The following is a 20,137-nucleotide window of genomic DNA, read 5'->3' as shown; positions in this document are numbered from 1 at the left end:
TCTGCATTCTCTGTTCAGTTGGCTAGTCTCTTTCCCAGAGGACTGAGTGCTCATACAGTTGGAGATGAGTGTATGGCCAAAGACCTGAGGACACCTAACGATCTTCAAAGCATTCATTTTATGGCTCCCTTCCTTTCTGCACTCTGTCCTGAAAATTCAAACAAGTGTGATGTCCTCAGACTTTTAACTCAATGAAATTGCTTGACTTTAGATTCCATCTCCATATTCTGTTGCCCACAATCTCTCCCACAAGTGAACTAGGTTACTGCTTTTATTTCCTAAAAAAACAAAAAACCCGCAACTCACTTTCTTTTGTCTAATGTCCAAGAAGAGTTATTTCACATATTTTGTTTCTTGATCTTCTGTTTTAAGGCCGGAGGATAAATCCAGTCTTTGTTGCTTCTTCATGGCCAAAAAGAAAAATTCTATAGGTCATTCAAGACATTCAAGAAATGTGTTAGGTTTTGATTAGTAGCCACTATATTTTTGTGTTTGAGGAACAGTAATATTTGAATTTGCATATATACTTGTTTTGAGGGAGATAAGCAAAAGGAGCAATAGGTAGTTCTGTGGTAGTTGTTTCATTCCAGGGGCTATTAGACCTGATAGAGTGGCAGATGTAAGAGTTCCAAGTCAAAAAACAGAGACTTCAGATTTTGGAAAGATGTTTTATGTACAAGAAAATCTACTAAGGGAGGGTCTTGAACTAGTTAAATGTTTGCCAATTAATATAAATTAGCTTCTCTCAGATGATATAATTGAATCTTAGCATCTGGCTCTGTCGTAGTGGCTTTTAGGAAGTGGGTAACCTTTGGAGAATGAGAATGTCTGACATTCTGTCCCCAAATAAAGAAGATGTCAGTTAGGTTCTTTATAGAATTTGTCTAACTCTTCCCCAGTTATAATCATTTGGCCAAGATGTGCCATTATTTAGAAGAACTGATGATCACCTCAGCAGTTAGATTTGTTTCACCCACTTCCTTTATTCACAAATATTTGTTGAGCATTTTTTAATGAGTTTATCACTATGTTAAATGCATCCCTGCTCTTCAACACTTTCTTAATTATTAAAGATTTGATAAAAATGGCATTGCCTTATTGGTTCTAAGTATTGAGTATAATTGATCTCGATATCAGTTTGAAAAATATTCATTCCTAGGTATGTTAGATCCTTGGCTCATGTGTTTGGATTATGTTAGAGATAAAAGAAGTAATATGATAAGGTCTTTTAGGTATTTAACATCCTTGATATTTTCACTTTAAAAATAAATATGGTCATATTTTTAGGGAGCATGTAAAGAACTGATTGTTAGTCAACCTTGTCAGTGAAATTTCTTTGTAGTCTCATTATTTAATTAGGTTTTACCTAAACTACTGTGGTCTTCTCTCCCAGCACATATATATGCAAGTATGAAAGATCAGAATCTGTGTTGCAAAGTACCCTGAAATTTTGATTGAGAAAATAGTAGTATAGGAGACTCTGCATTAATAACTGTAGATTACTTAAAGTTGACCATCAATAAAAATGAAATATTTTGAAAGCTCTCTTAGGCACTTCTAAATTAAATAATTAGTAGTTTTTCACTTTCCTTTGATTACAAACATAAAAAATAGTAGAAGGTTGCTATTATATATTGTTAATGTGATATTTATAGAATGTTATACCAGATATATTCTAGTTGAAACTTGTTATAATTTTGGTTTTCATGTGTACTATATGTTACTTTTGTAATTCTTAAAGTATTACAGCAAGCTAAATTGAGTCTTAAGCAATTTAATTATTTTCTTCATAATTAAGTTCTCAAGGAACTAGTTTTAAAGATATAGTTGTCATCAGTTTTATTTTATTTATAAAACTGCTATTTCTAATAAGTGTTTTTCTATGTGTATATGTTATGTTTTTCTCAATAGAAAAAGAAAATTCAGAGGTCAACACCATCAATGTACTAATTTTTGGAAAATTAGCAAAGGACTGTGCAAAAGTTTTCTATGAAGGGGTAAAATTTTTTATATTGTTTTAGAAATAGAGTTATTAATGATGTTCTTCATCTTACAGACTTTTTGAAATTTATTATTTATTTTCAGGCATGTAATAAAAGAATAAGACCTATAAAAGTGACATCTTTGAAATGTAACAGTACTAAGAGATGAGTAAAACTAATCATTGGCATAAAGAGGAATTATTTCTTAGTTCATTTTAATTTTTAGTATTGTATAGCATGTCTAAATTTAGATACATTGCTCCTTTAATTAAAATAAGTATTATTAAAGATTAATATGAGCTTCAGTTCTGTGTTTATAGTATTTTCTTACAGTTATTTAAAAACTACATGCCTTAAAAATCCTGATCAAAATAGTAGCCAACCTAATCCAACAACATATGAAAAGGATTAGACCCTGTGAACTAGTAGGATTTATCCGAGGAAAGCAAAGCTCATTTAGTATAAGAAAATAGGTCACTGCCTTACACCAGATTTATTAGTAGAAGAAAGGGGGAAAAAAACAAAGACATGATAATATCTATTAATATGGGGAAAAGATTACTAGATAATGTAAGAAATCCTAACACATTTTATCATAAAAATATACAAAATTAGAGAATAAAATGGATCTTCCTCTACATAATAGAGGGCATTTTTGGAAAAACCCACTCCTAATATAATAATGAGAGACTGAAAGCCTTCTCTCTGATTAGGAACAAGAGAAGTATGCCCCGATACTCAGCATTGTACTAGATGTTCTAACTAGATCAATTAGTTAAGAGGAAGAAATATAAACCTTTCATAATGGAAAGGGAAAAATAAAACAATCATTATTTACAAATGACTGATCAGATATATAGAAAATTCCAAATACTTCAAAAGAAAGCTATTAGAACTAATAAATTAATTTACTAGTTTTGAGGGATATGATTAACCCCCCCCCACAAAAGTTAAGTGTTTATATATACCTGCAATGAATTGTCTGAAAATGAAATGATGAAAGCAATTCTACTTATACTAGCACATAAAAGAATAAAATACCTAGTAATAAATTTAACAAAAAAAAAAAAAAAGAAAGAGTAGTACACAGAAAATTAAAAAGTTATTGCTAACAGAAGTTTTAAAAGACCTAATGTTCTTGGGTCAGAAGAGTTAATATGTTAAGTTGCCTATACTACCCAAATTGATTTGTAGATTTAAGAACATCTGTATGTATCATAGTTCCAATTTTTTTTGGTAGAAATTAAAAAAAAAAAAAAAACAGGCACTTCAGTGACCACATAACCCAAACAATCTTGAAAAAGAAGAATGAAATATTAGAACTCATGCTTCCTAATTTCAAAACATTATACTAATCAAAACACACTGATACTGGCATAAAGACAAGTGCACTAAAAGTCAAGAAACAGTGGGGCATGTTTGAGGCCTTGGTTCAATCCCTAAGTGCAAAGAAAAGAAAAGAAAGAAATCCAGATTTCTATCAATAGTTAATTTTTGAGAAGAATATCAGGTTCAGTCAATGAACAAAACAATTAGGACAAAAAAAAGAGATTCAAGACATTTAACATCCAAATGAGTAAGGAAGAAGTAAAACTATCTTTATTTATAGTGACCTTTTGTCTTTTTAACAAATGATGAGGCAGTTGCATTTTCAAATGTAAGAAACTAGTAGGATATGATCAACCCCCATACAAAACAACCCCCACACATTATTTGTTAAAAAGACAAACAAATTGCAGTGTATATAAACAACTAACTTTTGTGTGGGGGTTGATCATATCCATGTGTAAGAAGTAGATCCTTACTGTACATCACACACAAAATTTAATTCAAAGTAGATTAAGTCTTGTGAATAAATAGAAGATACAGGAATGAACCTTAATGAACTTAGATTTGGCAGTGGATTCTGAAATGTGACAACAAATGCATAAGAAACAAAAGAAGAAATAAATTTCTTTTCATCAGAAGTTTAAGATGTTATGTATTAAAGGATATTATCACAGAAGTAAAAGAGCAGTTTCTAGAATGGGAGAAATATCTAATGAGGATTTGCTGTCCAGAATATATAAAGAAATTCTAGAGATGATCTACAAATGGCCAAGAACTGCATGAAAAATATGAATACTATTGTTGGTTTTTAGAATAAGAAAAATTAAAACCAAAGTAAAATACCATTTTACACCCACTAGGATGGTTATAGTAAAAAAGTCACAGAAGTTCTAATGTTTCATAAAAATCTGAAGAAATTGGAACCTTTATATACTTTGCTTTAGGAATGTAATATGGTGCAGCCACAGTAGAAAATTGGTTGGAATTTTCTCAAAAAGCTAAACAGAATTAGTGTATGACCAACAATCTTAGATCTAGGTGTATAAACAAAAGAATAAAAACAGGTAAAGAAACTCACCTGTAGGCCAGTTTTCATTGTAGCATTATTTACCTCTGTCAGCAATGGTGGAAACCATTCACATGTCCATCAACAGATGAATGGATAAGCAAAGTGTGTATGTACATATAGTAGAATATTAGCCATAAAGATGAATGAACTTCTGATATACACTCAGTGAGTTTGAACATTGAAAACATTAAAGTAGATGAAATAAGCCAGATAAAAAATGACAACTATTATTTGATTCTAGTTAATAAGTAGAAAGTGCATATTCATAGAGACTTTAGGGAAATTAAGGAAAGGTAGAGATCACCAGGACCTGAAAGAAGGTTAAAATGGGGAATTACTGCTTGACAGTTGAAAAGTTTGTGTTTGCTATCTTGAAAAGTTTTGGAAATAGAGGTGATGGTTGCACAACTTCGTGTTTTTAATTAATTCTACTGAGTTGAATCCTTAAGAATAGAAGTGGCAAGTTTTACATTGTTTATATTTTGCCTAATAATGCAAACCTGCTATACAATATTTAGACAATATAGATAGGTAATTGAAAATGAGAATCTAAGTGACTAAGTTTCCTAGACCAGCATCATCTAAACTATTGCAATGATAGAAAGATGTTCTACATCCACATTGTTGATATGGTAACTACTACTTACATGTGGCTAATGAGCACTTGAAATGTGGCTAGTGTGGCTGAGGAATAATGTTTTAAATTTTATTTAGTTTAAATGTTACATATAGCTGGTTGATACTGTATTGAACAACACATCTCTAAACAGCACATCTCTAAGTTTAATCTAAGTTTAACTTGTGAAGTGGTGCTGTTTTTGTAAAACCCGACTTTGAAGTCTAGATTAAAGATCTGTTTAAAAAAAACTTTGGGTTTTGTTTTGTTTTGTTTGTTTTCCATGTAAAAGATTGGTGTGGATATATTGCTAAAGTGAAGTTTTAATCTATTTTTGCCAAAGCTCTTTTAAAGAGGCAGTAAATCAGTTAATTTTTTTCTAATTTCTGTTTTAAACAAACAAAAAGAGAATCAGTAATAGTAATATTTTTCCTTGTGCAAATCTCTTATTAAACCGGTGATTTCTTAAAATCTTTCTTTGGGATTGAGGTAGTCAGGTAGGTGTTGTACAGTTTATGTCTTAAAACTCATGGATAGGTCATCAGATCATTTCTTCCAGGATGAAAACTAATTTTAGATACAGGTTTAAAGATTCTCATTGAGTTAAAGTTTTAATGTACTTGGTTTGATAGAGAAGTTCTAGAGACACATCTACTAAATAAGAAGTGTTATATAGTAGTCTTTTATCAGGGAAGGGGACTAGAAAATTAAATAGAAAAAAAACCATGCCCATACACAGTTATTCCTACTCAAGCCATTTAGGCTAAGAATTAATAGCTCTAAGCAAGTTACTATAAAACTGTCTTTTATGATGAGGCACTTTGGTTATGGGTAGCTCCAGTCAGTCCCTGTTGTCATTACTATTATTATTGCTACCTTTGAGGTGTGGATTTTTATCAGTTTAATTAATTAATATTTGAGATGACTGTTTTGAGTTATTAAGAATTCAGTGTGGGCTGAGGACACAGTTCAGTTGGTAGAGTGCTTGCCTCTCATGCACAAAACTCTGTGTTCAATCCCTAGCACTACCAAAAAAAAAAAAAAAAATCAGCATGTAAGAAGACTTGAGATGTCATTTGTTGAAGAAAGGTATTCAGAAATGATGGAATTAGAAAGACAGGGAGAGAGAATATGAATGAAAGTTAGAATGTGAGTAGGTGAAGAATGTTTGGATTTGGATGGGGTAGAGATTGCATTGAATCTGTATAATGCTTTTGGTAGTATGGCCGTTTTTACAATATTAATTCTTCCTATACAAGAATATCCTTTACGTCTTCTAGGGTCTTCTTTAGTTACTTTCTTCAATATTCTATATTTTTCATTGCAGAAGTCTTTAACCACCTTAGTTAAATTTATTCCTCAGGCTTTTTTTTTTTTTTGAGGTTATTGTGAATGAGATAATTTTCATTCTTTCTTTCTCAGTAGATTTATTATTGGAGTATAGGAAAATGATTGATTTACTTATGTTTATCTTGTATCTTGATACTGTGCTGAATTTATTAGCTCTAGAAGTCTTCTGATTGAGTGTTTTGGTTCTTCTAAAGGAAGGATCATGTCATTAGCAAACATAATTTGGCTTCTTTTCGTATTTGTATTCCTTTTCTTTTCTTGTCTGATTGTTCTAATAGTTTGAAGAACTGTCTTGAATAAGAGTGGTGAGAGTGGACATCCTTGTCTTGTTCCTGATTTTAGAGGAAATGCTTTCAATTTTTCTCTGTTAAATATATGTAGACTTTTGATTTATTGTATGTAGCCTTTACAGTGTGGGAGAAAGTTTCTTTTATCCTTAGTTTCTCTAACATTTTTAACATGAATGGGTACTGCATTTGTCCAATACTTGTTCAGATTATATTGAGATGATTTTTGTTTTTGACTCTGTGATAGATTATATTTATTGATTTTTGTATGTTGAACCAACAATGCATCCCTGGGATGAAACCCACTCGATTATGTTGTACTGTCTTCCTCATGTGTTTTAAAATGTGGTTTGTCAATTATGAATTTTTTCAACTATATTCATCAATGATGTTGGTCTGAATTTTTCAGAATGAATTTGTCAGTGTCCCCCTTCCCTGTGTATTTCATGAATAATTTGTGGAAAAATAAGACAACCAGAATGACCAAAGCAATACTGAGCAGGGGGAACGATGCCAGAGGCATCACCACATCACCATACCAGATCTCAGATTATAGTAACCAAAACAGCATGATATTGGCATCAAAACAGACATGAAGACCAATGAGACTTAAAAACAAAACAAAAAAACCAAAAAAACAGAGACAAATCCATATAGATACAGCCATCTGGTACTCAATGGAGGAGCCAAAAACTGTTGGAAAAAAAGGTAGCCTTTTTGACAAATAGTGCTAACAAAATTGGATGCCTTGTATGTAGAAAAATGTTACTGGATCTCTTTCACCCTGTTCAAAAATCAACTCAAAATGGGTCAGAGTCCTAGAAATTACACTAGAAACTTTGTAGCTGCTACAAGAAAACACATGCTCAACAGTTCAACATCATCCCTGCAAGTACCAACTTTCTTAACAAATCCCCTAATGCTCAAGAAATAAAATCAAGAGTCAGTAAGTGGGATTGCAACAAATTAAAAAGCTTCTGCACAGCAAAAGAAAGAAAAGCATGAAGAGAAAAACCTATGAAATGGACGAAGATTTTTGTGAGATGGTCCTCTAACAGGAAATTAGTAACCAGAATATATAAAGAACTCAAAACACTTAGCATCAAAAATAAATAAATAAATAGGCAAAAGAACTGAACAAAGAGAAGAAATATAGGTAGCCAACAAACTTATGAAAAATGTTCAACATCTCGAATAATCAGAGAAGTGCAAATTAAAATTATACTGGGATTTCATCTCATTTCAGTCAAATGGGCAGTTATATCAAGAATACAAACAATAATAAATGTTGTCAAAGATGTGGGGGGAAAGAAGGTATACTTCTATATTGTTGGTGGGACCACAAATTAGTCCAACTACTCTGGAAAGCAGTATGGATATTCCTCAAAAAACTAGGAACCTCCATATAACCCAGTTACCCCACTCCTCAGTATTTATTCAAAAGAACTAAAATCAGCATACTGTGGTGATAACAGGCACATCATTGTTTATAGCAGGGAAACTCACCATAGCCAAGTTATGGAACTAACCCAGATACCCATCAGCAGATGAATGGATAAAGAAAATGTTTATCTATACAATGGAGTTTTACTCAGTCTTAAAGAAAAATGAAATTATGTCATTTGCTGGTAAATAGATGAAACTGGAGAATATCATGCTAAATGAAATAAGCAAGACCCAGAATGTCAAGGGTCAAATGTTTTCTCTTGTATGTGGAAGGTAGACAAAAATAAGGGAAATAAAGGGGGTGGGGGAAATCCCATGAAAATAGAAGCAATATCAGTGGAGCAGAGGAAAGGTAATTGAGGAGGATGGATGAGGGACAGGAAAAGAGAGGAACAGTGGAATAAAATTAACCAAATTGTGCTGTGTGCATATATGAATATGGTGAATTTAACTTTTTATGTATATCTGTAAAGCACTAATTTAAAACTACTGCAACTAGAAAAAAAAAAAATAGAAGGAAGACCAGTAGCATAGAGGATGGGGAATAGAGGAAGGGAGGAGGGAAGGGAAAAGGGATTACAGGGTCTGGAAGTAGAAAAAATGCTACCCATGTTTTGAAAATTGATTTATTTTCACTTAGTTTTACTTAGGTATCCTATAGAAGCATTTCAAAAATAAATGCAAAGTAATATTGGAATCTTCTGTTTATATTTCTAATGTTTTCATTTTTATTCTCCTTAAGCAGCTTACATTTATTTTTTTATTTAAAAAGTATTATATAAAAATTATAGTGATTTTTTAGAACATGTACTTATTTGTCTACGTGATAATCACTATTTAGGTACTGAATGTATTTTACCTGACACATGAGAAATGTTTTTTTGCTTTTAAAATAAATTTTATATAGGTGTTTATGAAAATATAATAGGATTATGACAGCTAATTAATATTTCTGAGATAACATGATGTTAAAGATGGTAAGTTAGTGTTTTCTCCCTTTTAAATATGATAAACTTAGGTCACAGTTTAAATTCTTTCTGGACTTACAGTTCATGAGTGCTGATCATCTGGGCATGGTTAATTTAGAGACTGTAGTATCATCATTAAAGAAAATTGCAATGCAAAGTTAGAACTTTTTGCACAAAGAAATTAACTCTTCTAACTTTGTTCTTATGTCTGCCTTGTCAGTTGTTTGTTTTTATAAGGCTAATTCCATATTTGAGTAAAACTCAATTCCTAAAACTCTAAAACTAATTTTAACAAGATTTTAATCTTTGCTTTAAAGCTAAATTAAAGATACCGTTTACAGAAATACACATGTCCTAATTGAAACTCCTTGTTTTAGCTTTCATTGAGAAGAGTTATAGAAAAATGAGCACTGGGTACTTGGAGAGTGACTCAGTATGAGAATAACATGCAGAGGTCCTGGGTGAGCATCTGGAATGTTTAAAGAATACTAGAAGGCAGAATATCAGATTGAGTCAACTAGTATATGACTGGTGAGGGAGGTGGTTACGGGATCATATAGTAATTGTAGACCATTGTAGGATTTGGGGTTTTAAGGTTAATATTACATAATTGTCTGTGGTGTAATACACAATCCAATAGCTGGTAATTCCCCAAAAATATACTTTTTTGTGTTAGTGAAACATTTCCTGTCTAATCACTATACTGGTACCATCAGGTCCCTGGTTTCTTGCTGAACCCCGTATTAACATTGTTTAAAATAATAAGATAACCTCATAAGATCTGCAAGGTCAGAAAAATTACTTGATGCTTATTAAAATCAGATATGTATTTTTCTTGTTAGACTATCAGTTATTTTATATATTCTGTGCCCTTTTTCTGCTCATGAAATTTAACAGCTTGAGAATTTTTAATTTATTATCTATTAAAAATCAGCAAATTAACTCTCTAGTCTTACAATTTATTTTTTCATTATTTATAAAATACTTTGTTTCTGCAATCAAACATATGTAGATGAAACCTTGCATATTTGATACAGTGTGTTACTATAAATGGAAAAAAAATTGAGTTTAACTTTTCTAGACCAATATGGCTGCTAATTTCTGAACAATGCCAACTCAACACAGTAAATTGGGATACTTTTTCCAAAGTTGACAGTATAACTAAAGTTTCCAAAAATTCAATATTATATATATATAATATGTATTTTTTTTCTTTTTTTCATATCTTTTATTTTAAAACAAATGCTGTTTCAAATTCATTTATAATATGTATTTTATATATATATATATATAATAGCAGTATGTTATACATCAGTTGCAGCAACAACAGCTTATCCAGGTTCTTCAGTCATATCAACATAATTATAGAGACATCCAGCACACTCCATTAAAGGTGGGAGAGGTATAAAAACAAAAAGAAAACAAAACTGGAGAAAACTGCAAAGTTCTGGTAGTGTTGTGATACCTGGCACCATTTTTTTCTTATTAGCTTCTCAGTCATCACCTGAAAAGAAAATATTCTGGAGTAACATTATTAAAAACAGCTCTGTTAAAGCACGATCACTACTGCATACCATAAGGCAAGTACAAGAGGTTTTACATTCACAGAGTATGATACTGTACTCTCCTACATCTATAATACTAGAGGATACAATTAAAAAGGCAATTATTTGAGACTCGATTCTACTTTTCCAGCAAAGGGTCAAAAGGATGGTATGACACAGCTCTGTAAAGAAGTGTACTTCTTTAGGATTTCCTTTTATTGGTGGCACAATTCTAAATACTTGCACTCTTCATGAACATCAGCTGAAAACTGTTAAAAAAAAAAAAAAGCCAGGAAAAAAACAAAAAGCGAAACAAAACAACCATTGGATTCATACAACGGTGACCAAGTGGAGGCAAGCAAGACTCAACCTAACTAGTGTTTTACCAAATCTGTCATGTTTGAATGGTGAGCGCTCCATGGAAGAAAGGAGATGCCAAGTAGTGTTCCAAAAAACTTCAGAATACAACCAAAACACAGCATCATTTCAAACAGAGGCAGTTGCCAAACACTGTTCATTCAGGTATGCCCAAGGATACTGATTTCAATATTGAATCATCTGCTCACTCATTCAGGAAGAAGAGGAGATCAGTTTCTACAGTACTTTGTGTTCAACTCAATCATCATGTTACAAAAATAGCAGGCTACCATAATAAAAAATAAGGCTCCTCTCTCCAGCACCAGTTATTGCAGTTTACCTTTTTGTTGTTCATCTATTAATTTGCTTATTTCACCACTGATTGTTTTTTTCATTAAGTTTCATGAACATATTAAGACCTATTTGTTAATGTACAAATGAGTTGTCTGATAGATTTTTTAAAGGACTTTTTTTTTAATATTTATTTTTAGGTATAGATGTACACAACACAATGCTTTTCTTTTTTCTTTTTTTTTATGTGGGGCTGAGGATCGAACCCGGGTCCTGCCCGTGCTAGGCGAGCACTCTAGCGCTGAGCCATAATCCCAGCCCCTAAAGGACTTTTTTTTAAAAGCAGTTTTAAGTTCACAGCAAAATTAGAAAATTACAGAGATTTTCTTTTTACACCCTCCCTGCACACATGCAGGCTCTCCTCCACTATCAGCATCCCCCTCTACAGTGAGATAGTCATTAAAATTGATGAACTTACTTTCACATATCATCACCTGGTCTGTAGTTTTCATGAGGGTTCACTTTTAGTAGTATACATTCTTCTGGGTTTGGGCAAATTTATATTCACATATATTTACCATTTATAGTATGTACAGAGGATGTTCACTGCTGAAAAATCTTCTGTACTCTGCCTAGGCATCCTTGCCTTCTCCTAATCCCAGGCTACTGATCATTTTATCCTTATTGTTTTCATAGTTTTACATTTTTCATGATGTTATATAGACTCACACAGTATGTAGACTCTTTTTTTTTCCTGTTGATTGTTAATTTTTGAAGAACAATTTCTTTAAGTTAAGAACATGTATACTGTTTACATTCTCCCCCCCACCCCCAGACTGGTTTGCAGTAAACAAACCAAACAGGAATTGTTCAGTGACATGGAATCACTCTATCTAAGGCACAGTGAAGAATGGAGCAGTCGTGAAAAGGAAATGACTTCTCTAGTTTTCAGTTACACTGATTGTATATTTATTTACTTTTAATAGCTTGTGCACAGGCATCAGTAAGCCTTGTCACATTTAGTAACATGGTATTTTTCTCAAGCTAGTCTCCTAACACTTTTTCAGCAGATTAAGATAACTGCTTTTGTGTATCAGGATGTCCTCTTGGCACCAAACTAAGTAATTCCTCTTCTTTTTTGAATGGCCTCAGTAGGACCTCTCAGAAGTTTAGAAGTTAGAGCACTACACATTAAATCTCATTTTCAATTAAATCTACTGAATATAAAAAACTAATATTTCATATTAAATATTCATTTTTCTTATTTTCTATGTATTTGAATAAATATAAAAATATATGAATTCATGGAGACTAGATCTGAAGAGCCATTTTTTTTCTCCTTTGTTTGATCTGTACTTCAATTTTTACCACTGTTAATTCATATAATATCTTTGTTGACTACTGTGAATAGAAACCTGTCAGTGACTCATGGGATGTACGCGTGGATAAGACATTATTTTTAGTTTTATAGAGCTTAATGAGTTGGGCGGGGTTGTGGCTCAGTGATAGAGCATTTGCCTGGCACGTGTGAGGCCCTGGGTTCAATCCTCAGCACCACATAAAAGCAAACATAGATAAATAAATAAAAGGTGTTTTTTTTAAAAAAAGAGCTTAATGGGCTTTAACATGGCACTAGAGGTATTACGTTTAAAGTTTGGAAGTAACAGAGTACAAAGAATGTTTAAATGCTCTATGGGAGAAATCAGAGGAAGATTTTTTTTTTTTTTCCCTTCTGGGAAAGGTGTAATTTAAGATAGTCCTTATCAGGAAGAAGCATTTATAACTCAGACTTTGAAGAACAGATAAAGTTAAATATACACAAATGGGGAAATGTTTATTATTCATGGGAGCTTAGAATAAGCAAAGAATAGATGTGGAAAAGTGTTAGATTTATAAGAGAATGAATGAAAATATTGAAGGAAATATTTATTGGATGAAAATAAATGGAAGTAGGCTCAGATGAGATGACATCACTGAGGGCCTTCAAAGCAATTTATGTGTGTGTGTGTGCATGCTTCTGTACATATTCAAATATAAATCTGTGCTTATAACAAACTTTACTTTTTAAAAAAAGTTTGATGATTTCCATGTTGACAAGTATATGCTCAGGGAAGAATTATAACTTCTTACTGAATCATGTGTAGCTAATATTGACATAAATTGAGAAATTTTTAATGAATGCTAGCTCACAGTTTTTAGTCATTTATTCATAAAATATTTTCTGTATTATGAAAGACATTTATGAAGTTTTATGCTGAAAATTTGAGACAAAAATGTCCATCTTTGCCTTATCTTTTGCTTTTCAGTGAATTTTTTTTCCTCATAGTGTTTATTTTTGAAAATGTTTTTAAGTCAAATAAAGAATAACATAAGATACTGGTGTGTGTGTGTGGGGGTGTGTGTATGTGTGTGAAAGAGAGAGAGAAACCATGCTTATTTGAATAAACAACTTTGAATCTTTAACCAAAATCTTAAGTTTTCATTTAAATGAGAATATATTGGTCTGAGGTCAGTTGTAAACACAAAGCAAATAAAGACATAACCCTTTGTCTTCCAGGGGCTTAGAACCTAGTTTATGAAACTGAAAAGAAAATTCTGGGGGCTGATACCATGCCCTTGTATATATAAAGCAAAATGTAGTTATGTAGACTTTCATTTGATGGAGATTAAAACTATTGATGGAAGATGACCTAAAGTCCAAGAATTTTTATACATCTTAAGATTTGTTGTTAAAATTAGAAGAATAAGAAAACAAAATATGTACAATGGACAAGACAGAACTCAGTTTATGTTTCAGTATCTGAAAAATATTCAGATACCAATAAATGGAGAATGACACAAACAAATGGAGAATGGCTTCTTCTTACTGTTATAAACATAAGTTTAATATATCTCTTCTTAGGTATAACTGGAAATTTCCTAGTTTTATATCATGTTCTGGATTTATACACCTGTGTAATTTGTAATATAGAGTTTTTACACTAAAGACATGCTTTTTTCAATGTAGTCTCTCAGCTCTGAAATTTTATTCTTAATACTGCTAACCCATTTGTTATCTTGTGTTTAATTATACAGCTTATTTATATAAGCTGAGATAAACAATGATTTTTAAGTCCCACTTAAAAAAAAAAAATCTTCTATGTGATTTTGTTAGTGTTTTCCTGGGCCATGAAGTGGGACATTATTCTTTTCTATGGTTGTAGAAGTTCAGGGTCAAAGGAGGTATTAGTCTAAAACATGTATTCAATAAGCATGAAATCAATTTAGGTTAAGCAGTTTTCCATTTTATAGAAGTAATTCCTGTTTTTAAATAATGATTTGTATAACATTCAGGGTTATAGATATTTCATAATTAAATAACAAACTTTTTTTTTCATATGTAGGACACCATTGCATTGGCTAGGTTTATTGTTTTGTCAGCATCTACAAGCAGAGATAATAAATGTTGCATATTTTTGAAAGCATTTGAAAACTTCAAATCAATTGTTTATGTAAGTATGCAACTTTTATTTTCTAACCATATATATTGTAGCTTCACTGAGCTGAAGTAATGGGATGGAGATGTTATTTTTGGAAATCAGTAGATAAATTTAGTTTGACTGAATTGTTTTAGTGGTATAGAAAGCTCAAATTTCAGTTCTGAAGTTTCAGTGATTGAATCTGCTGAAACAAACAGATTAATAGGAGGAAAAAATGTACAAATTTATTAATGTGAATGTATTTACAGGAGCCATACAAAATAAGACATGTAAGCCGTTTGAGACTTAAAAACCTCTATAGGAGAGAGGAAAGGAGGAGAGCTATCTGCAATTTTAGGGGAGTATAAAAGGATTTTTATGTAGGGAGAATGTCTGGAGAGGAGACAGTGAATTAATACAAATATATTTTGGGTTCTTAATGTAATATTTGTTTTTTAACCTCTTCCTCTATGATTTGAGTTTAATCTTCCATGGCTAATGAAATTATAATACCAAGATCTGAAGGTAATTATGTTCTTTCTTGGGAGGTCTAGTCTTTGAGTAAATAAGGAAACTAACTTCAGAGAAAACTCTTCCAAGCATTTGCTGTTCCTTACCAAATATCTTTGGTAAGATGATATTTTAGTTATTTTAGAATACATAACACCTACTACATCCACATGTACATGCACAGATACACGCATATTATATCTACTTTTTAGTCGCTCTACTTTATATTTTGATTTGGAATTAGTCTACCTTACAGTTTGATTTTGAAATAGCCTCTCAGCTTGAGGTCCAAAGTTGTATATTTTGGAGTGTCATTTTCTGAGCTTCAACAATTGACTATTTCAAGTTTAAAAAAAAACCAAAATGTTTAGAATGACTCTGAAAAAAGAAGGTCTTGTATGAATACACTCATGAATTTCTTAATGATGGTCGTATGTTCTGAGAAATGCATCATTAGGTGATTTTATGGTTGTATAAACATCCTAGAATGTACTTTTCACAAGCTCAGATGGCTGCTATGTCACAAGGCTGTGTTACATGACCACCATCATATCTATGTGATTATATATGCAGTCCATTGTTGATTTGTTGACTTAAATATCCTGATCAACATATTATTGCATTTAAAATGAAACTTAGAAAACTTCATAGACATTCAAGACCTCATCCTCTTCTTTGTAATTATCCCATTAGGTACTTCTGATAGTTGACCTGATTTCATTTTAAATTAATTAGGTAAAACATTTTCTCCTGGGTTAGTCTTTGTGACAATGACTTCTTACTCTTGACCTCCTTTCTCCTTCACATGCTGGAAAACTACTTCTTTGATCAAAATCATATGTTGACCAAGTATACAACTGTTTGATTGTTTTCTCCTAGTGTGTACAAAGGCAACTCAAGGGCTATGGGTGGCCTTATTTGATATTATAATAAATAAATTAGGTTGAATATGGGTTAGATTTACAGGTAAAGTGATCTCTACTACATTTCCTTTATTTTATTTTGTTTTTCTATAAAGTCCAGTGTTCTGTGCAGAAGTTTTGAACACTAATTCTGATTTTCCACTTCCTTTGAACTGAGAATTGTATGCTATTTTATATTTTTTCCTGAGGACTAAATACTGATATACTTCAAATTTGAGTGTTTTAATGAAAATTTAATACATTTTACTCTTTCTTTTTGTAGTACTAGGGACTGAACCCAGGGGTGCTTAGCTACTGAGCCACATTCCCAGGCTTTAAAAATTTTTTAAATTTTGAGACAGGGCCTTGTTAAGTTGCTTAAGGCCTCACTAAGTTGCTAAGGATGTTTTTGAACTTGTGATCTCATTGCCTTAGCCTCCTGTGCTGCTGGGTAGATAAGGCATGAGCCACCTTGCCTAGCACATTTTATTCTTAATATATAATCTATAACTTCTTGTCATTTTAGTGAGTTTGAATATTATACTGTTAAGTATTAGTTTTACCACAGTTTAATGTCTGTGATGACACTAGAGATAGTTTGCATACAACTAAACCTTCTCTCTTTTTTCAGGTTTATGTCAAATCTGTGAGAGATTTTTCTACAGAACCAATGTCTTTGGTAAGATGATATTTTAGTTATTTTAGAATACATAATACCTACTACATCCACATAGACATGCACAGAGATACACACACATATTTATATCTGCTTTTTAGTCTATCTACTTTATATTTTGATTTTGAATTAGTCTACCTTACTGTCTTGATTTTGAAATAGTATCAGAAAATGCAGTCCCTTTTTTTATATCTGATAGCATTCTATTTGCTAACATATTTACTTAGTAATTAATATCTGCTTATTCTATTATCTGAATATCTGCTGATACTTTATGTAAGGTATACATACACAAGAAAATTTAATTTAAAAAGATTTTTACTATATGAAGACAATGAGATTTTTGATAATTTTAATTATAGGAAGAATCATTTTTTGTTTTTCATCAAGTTATGTATGAACAGATTATTATGTGCTGAATTATTATTTGATAAATTATATAATTTTAAGAATTTCTTTGTATTTGTGATACATTTTGCTTTTTCTTTTTATATCATATTTTCACTCTTATAAAATTTTGTTACAGCGGTAGGAAGGTTCCCATTTTAACAGGTAGGCTATTTATGGCTGAGTGAAATTAGAAAGGTAGTATTGTTAAAATTTAATTTAAAATTCATGATATGACTATATTTTTAAACCTTCAGTTAATAGAGAATAATAAAGCTTCAGGCAAATAGAGAATAGAGACTTTTTTCCTAAAAAAAAAAAAAAAAAAAGAGAGAGAGAGACACAGGTTTTGAACTTTTTTTGTGTGTGCACACGCGCGCTGGGGATTGACCCCAGGACCTTGTGCATGGTAGGCAAGCACTCTACCAACCGAGCCATATCAATAGTAATATAATTAAAATTCGTTTTGGGGGGGAACTAACAATAGGAGGGTAGATGTGCTTTTTAGAATGTGAAGTAGTCCTGGCATTTGTATTTCCTAAAATTGTTATAGATTAGTCAACTTTAATTATTTGGTACATCTTTGAGCCTGCAAATAAAAAGGAAATAAGAGGAACATCTCTAAAATAGTTTTCCAAAAAGCTCAGGCCTCTTAAATAAATCAAGTACAAATTTATTGAACTTTATTTTCCTGAGTCTAATGCTCATTTTCACATTTTTAAACTGAGTATTGGACTTTGCAGTTATATTAGCAAAGCATCCAGTTATTGTTGGTGAGGTTTTTACTATTTTCCTAAGAAGATTTTGCAGTTCTCCTCAGAATTTATTATTTAATGTCTAATGTATCATTGGACCAGTTAGAATTTAGGAAATAGAGTGTATTGTTTTACAGTAGTGGTAGGATTACCCTTTTTAAGTAACACCAAACAATTATTTCATCTTATACTGTCTTCAGGATTTAAAAACATTTGGCCCAGTTCTATGATCTAAAGGCTCACCATATAAACTAACCCGTATATTCCTATTCAACCTTATATAATTCAGCCGTATATTTGACAGTGATTGTCAAACATATCAAATTTGTTTTCTCTACTTAGAACTCTCTCTTTTTTTTAATTGATTTTTTTTTTAAATACACTACAGCGGAATGTATTACAATTCTTATTACACATATAGAGCACAGTTTTTCACATCTTTGTATAAAGTATGTTCACGCCAATTCATGTCTTTATACATGCACTTGTTTTTTTTTGCATTATAATTCTTATTTTATATATATATATACACACATATATGTATATATGCATATATATATACACACCACAATTTTTCATATCTCTGTTTGTATATAAAGTAGGTTGACACCCAATTCGTGTCTTCATACATGTACTTTGGATTACTTAGCTCATTCCCAACTTCTGTTCTTTGCTTAATTGGCTCCTTCCTGTAAATATCTTTTCAAAGGGATTTTCTAAACACACACTCTGCTGCTTAGGAACATTTCAGCCTCTCAAAGGGACTTCCTCAGACTACTCTAATTTGCACTAGTCATATTTAAATTTCTTAGCAACCACAGTGTTTTGGAATATTTTTATTCTCACAAAAGGATCTGTTGGAAAGTGATGATGTAGTTTTTTGCAATTATTTGTAGAATAATGTGTCCAAAGGCATTACCATAACAAGTACTATATCCTATTATCAGCCTAGAAGTTGGTAGCTTGCTGTAAATATTATATGTTTATTGTTATCAATATTAGAAATAGCATTTGCGTCAATTTTGTCAAACTATTTTCGAATCTCTAATTATGTAATGTTATAGCCAATCTCTTGTAAGTGTTGTTCTCTCTTTGTTGTCCTTCCACATTTACATTAGTTATCCCCTTCAGAAAACCTTTGCTTATCATTCTTCTTTACTAACCACACCATATCCCACCCAACATACGTTTGTCTCTTAAAATAACATTGATTTGGGTGTCTCCATTATAATCATTTCTTATGGAATGTCATATTTTATTGTCTGCAATGGAGACAGATTTTTCAGGTAAGTTTTATTGGGAATTATTATGTAAGTTTATTTGCTGTGTTTCCAAATACATATTCTCTTAAGAGGACATTAACTGCCAGATGCAGTGGTGCACATCCATAATCCCAGTGTTTTGGGAGGCTGAAGCAGGATGATCCCAACGTTGAGGCCAGCCTGAGCAACTTAGCATGTCCTTAAACTAGTTGGTGAGATCCTATCTTAAAAAAAGAAAAGAAAAAAAAAAAGGCACAGTGACTCATGCTTGTAATCCCAGTGGCTCTCGAGACTTGAGGCAGGAGAATCGGGAGTTTTAAAGCCAGCTTCAGCAATGGTGAGGCCCTAAGTAACTCAGTGAGACCCTGTCTCTAAATAAAATATAAAATAGGGCTGGAGATGTGACTTAGTGGTCAGATACCCCTGAGTCAGTCCCCAGTACCAAAGAAAACAATAGTTCCAGGGATGTAGCTCAGTGATTTAGAGCCCCTGTGGTCAGTCCCCTATGCCCAAAAAAGTACATTAACCAAACTTATACGAGAATATTAGCAGAAACATCAATTTATAAATATATTATTTAAAAACACAGCTTACTTGCTACATACACATGTACTGTCTGATTACCTGGAAAGCCAAATTTATAATTCATAAGTTGATTTTTCATCATGAATTAACAAGTACAGTAACTGGGATGATCCATTTAGCTATGCTAGCATTCCTCCTTCATCTCTGCATTAGGCTGACTTGTTAAGATAGAATATTATGTCAAGTCATTTTGTCAACCAAGGCACATGTCTTCTTTCTGTTTATTTTGCTGACCTGTGTTCTTTCATCATTGATGAGCTACAGCTTTCTTTTATGTTAAAAGTTAATGCAGCTTCTAAGCCCTACTCTTCCATGTGTGATTCAAGGAATCATCTTCCTTGGAAAAAATGAATTCATTTGTTT

At 31.8% G+C, this 20,137-nt stretch overlaps 1 protein-coding gene across 11 annotated transcripts in view; it reads left to right on the top strand.

The window, feature by feature from the left end:
* Nucleotides 1–20,137, top strand: part of Pot1 (protection of telomeres 1) — a 104,718-nt gene that overhangs the window by 12,970 nt on the left and 71,611 nt on the right. For 9 of the 11 annotated variants that reach the window (XM_076862094.1, XM_076862087.1, XM_076862006.1 and 6 more), the window contains 2 exons: nucleotides 14,623–14,730; nucleotides 16,741–16,788. In XM_076862094.1, coding sequence (XP_076718209.1) covers nucleotides 16,780–16,788 — 9 coding nt within the window. In that variant the 5' untranslated portion in view covers nucleotides 14,623–14,730; nucleotides 16,741–16,779. Of the gene's footprint in view, nucleotides 1–1,964; nucleotides 1,998–14,622; nucleotides 14,731–16,740; nucleotides 16,789–20,137 lie in introns of those variants that run through there. The other 2 variants (XM_076862078.1, XM_076862062.1) reach the window with 2 other exon arrangements.

The sequence above is a fragment of the Callospermophilus lateralis genome, chromosome 1, assembly GCF_048772815.1.
Source record: "Callospermophilus lateralis isolate mCalLat2 chromosome 1, mCalLat2.hap1, whole genome shotgun sequence".
Lineage (NCBI taxonomy): Eukaryota > Metazoa > Chordata > Mammalia > Rodentia > Sciuridae > Callospermophilus > Callospermophilus lateralis.
The sequence above is the reverse complement of the archived record's forward strand: the minus strand, read 5'-3'. Positions and strand labels throughout refer to the sequence as shown.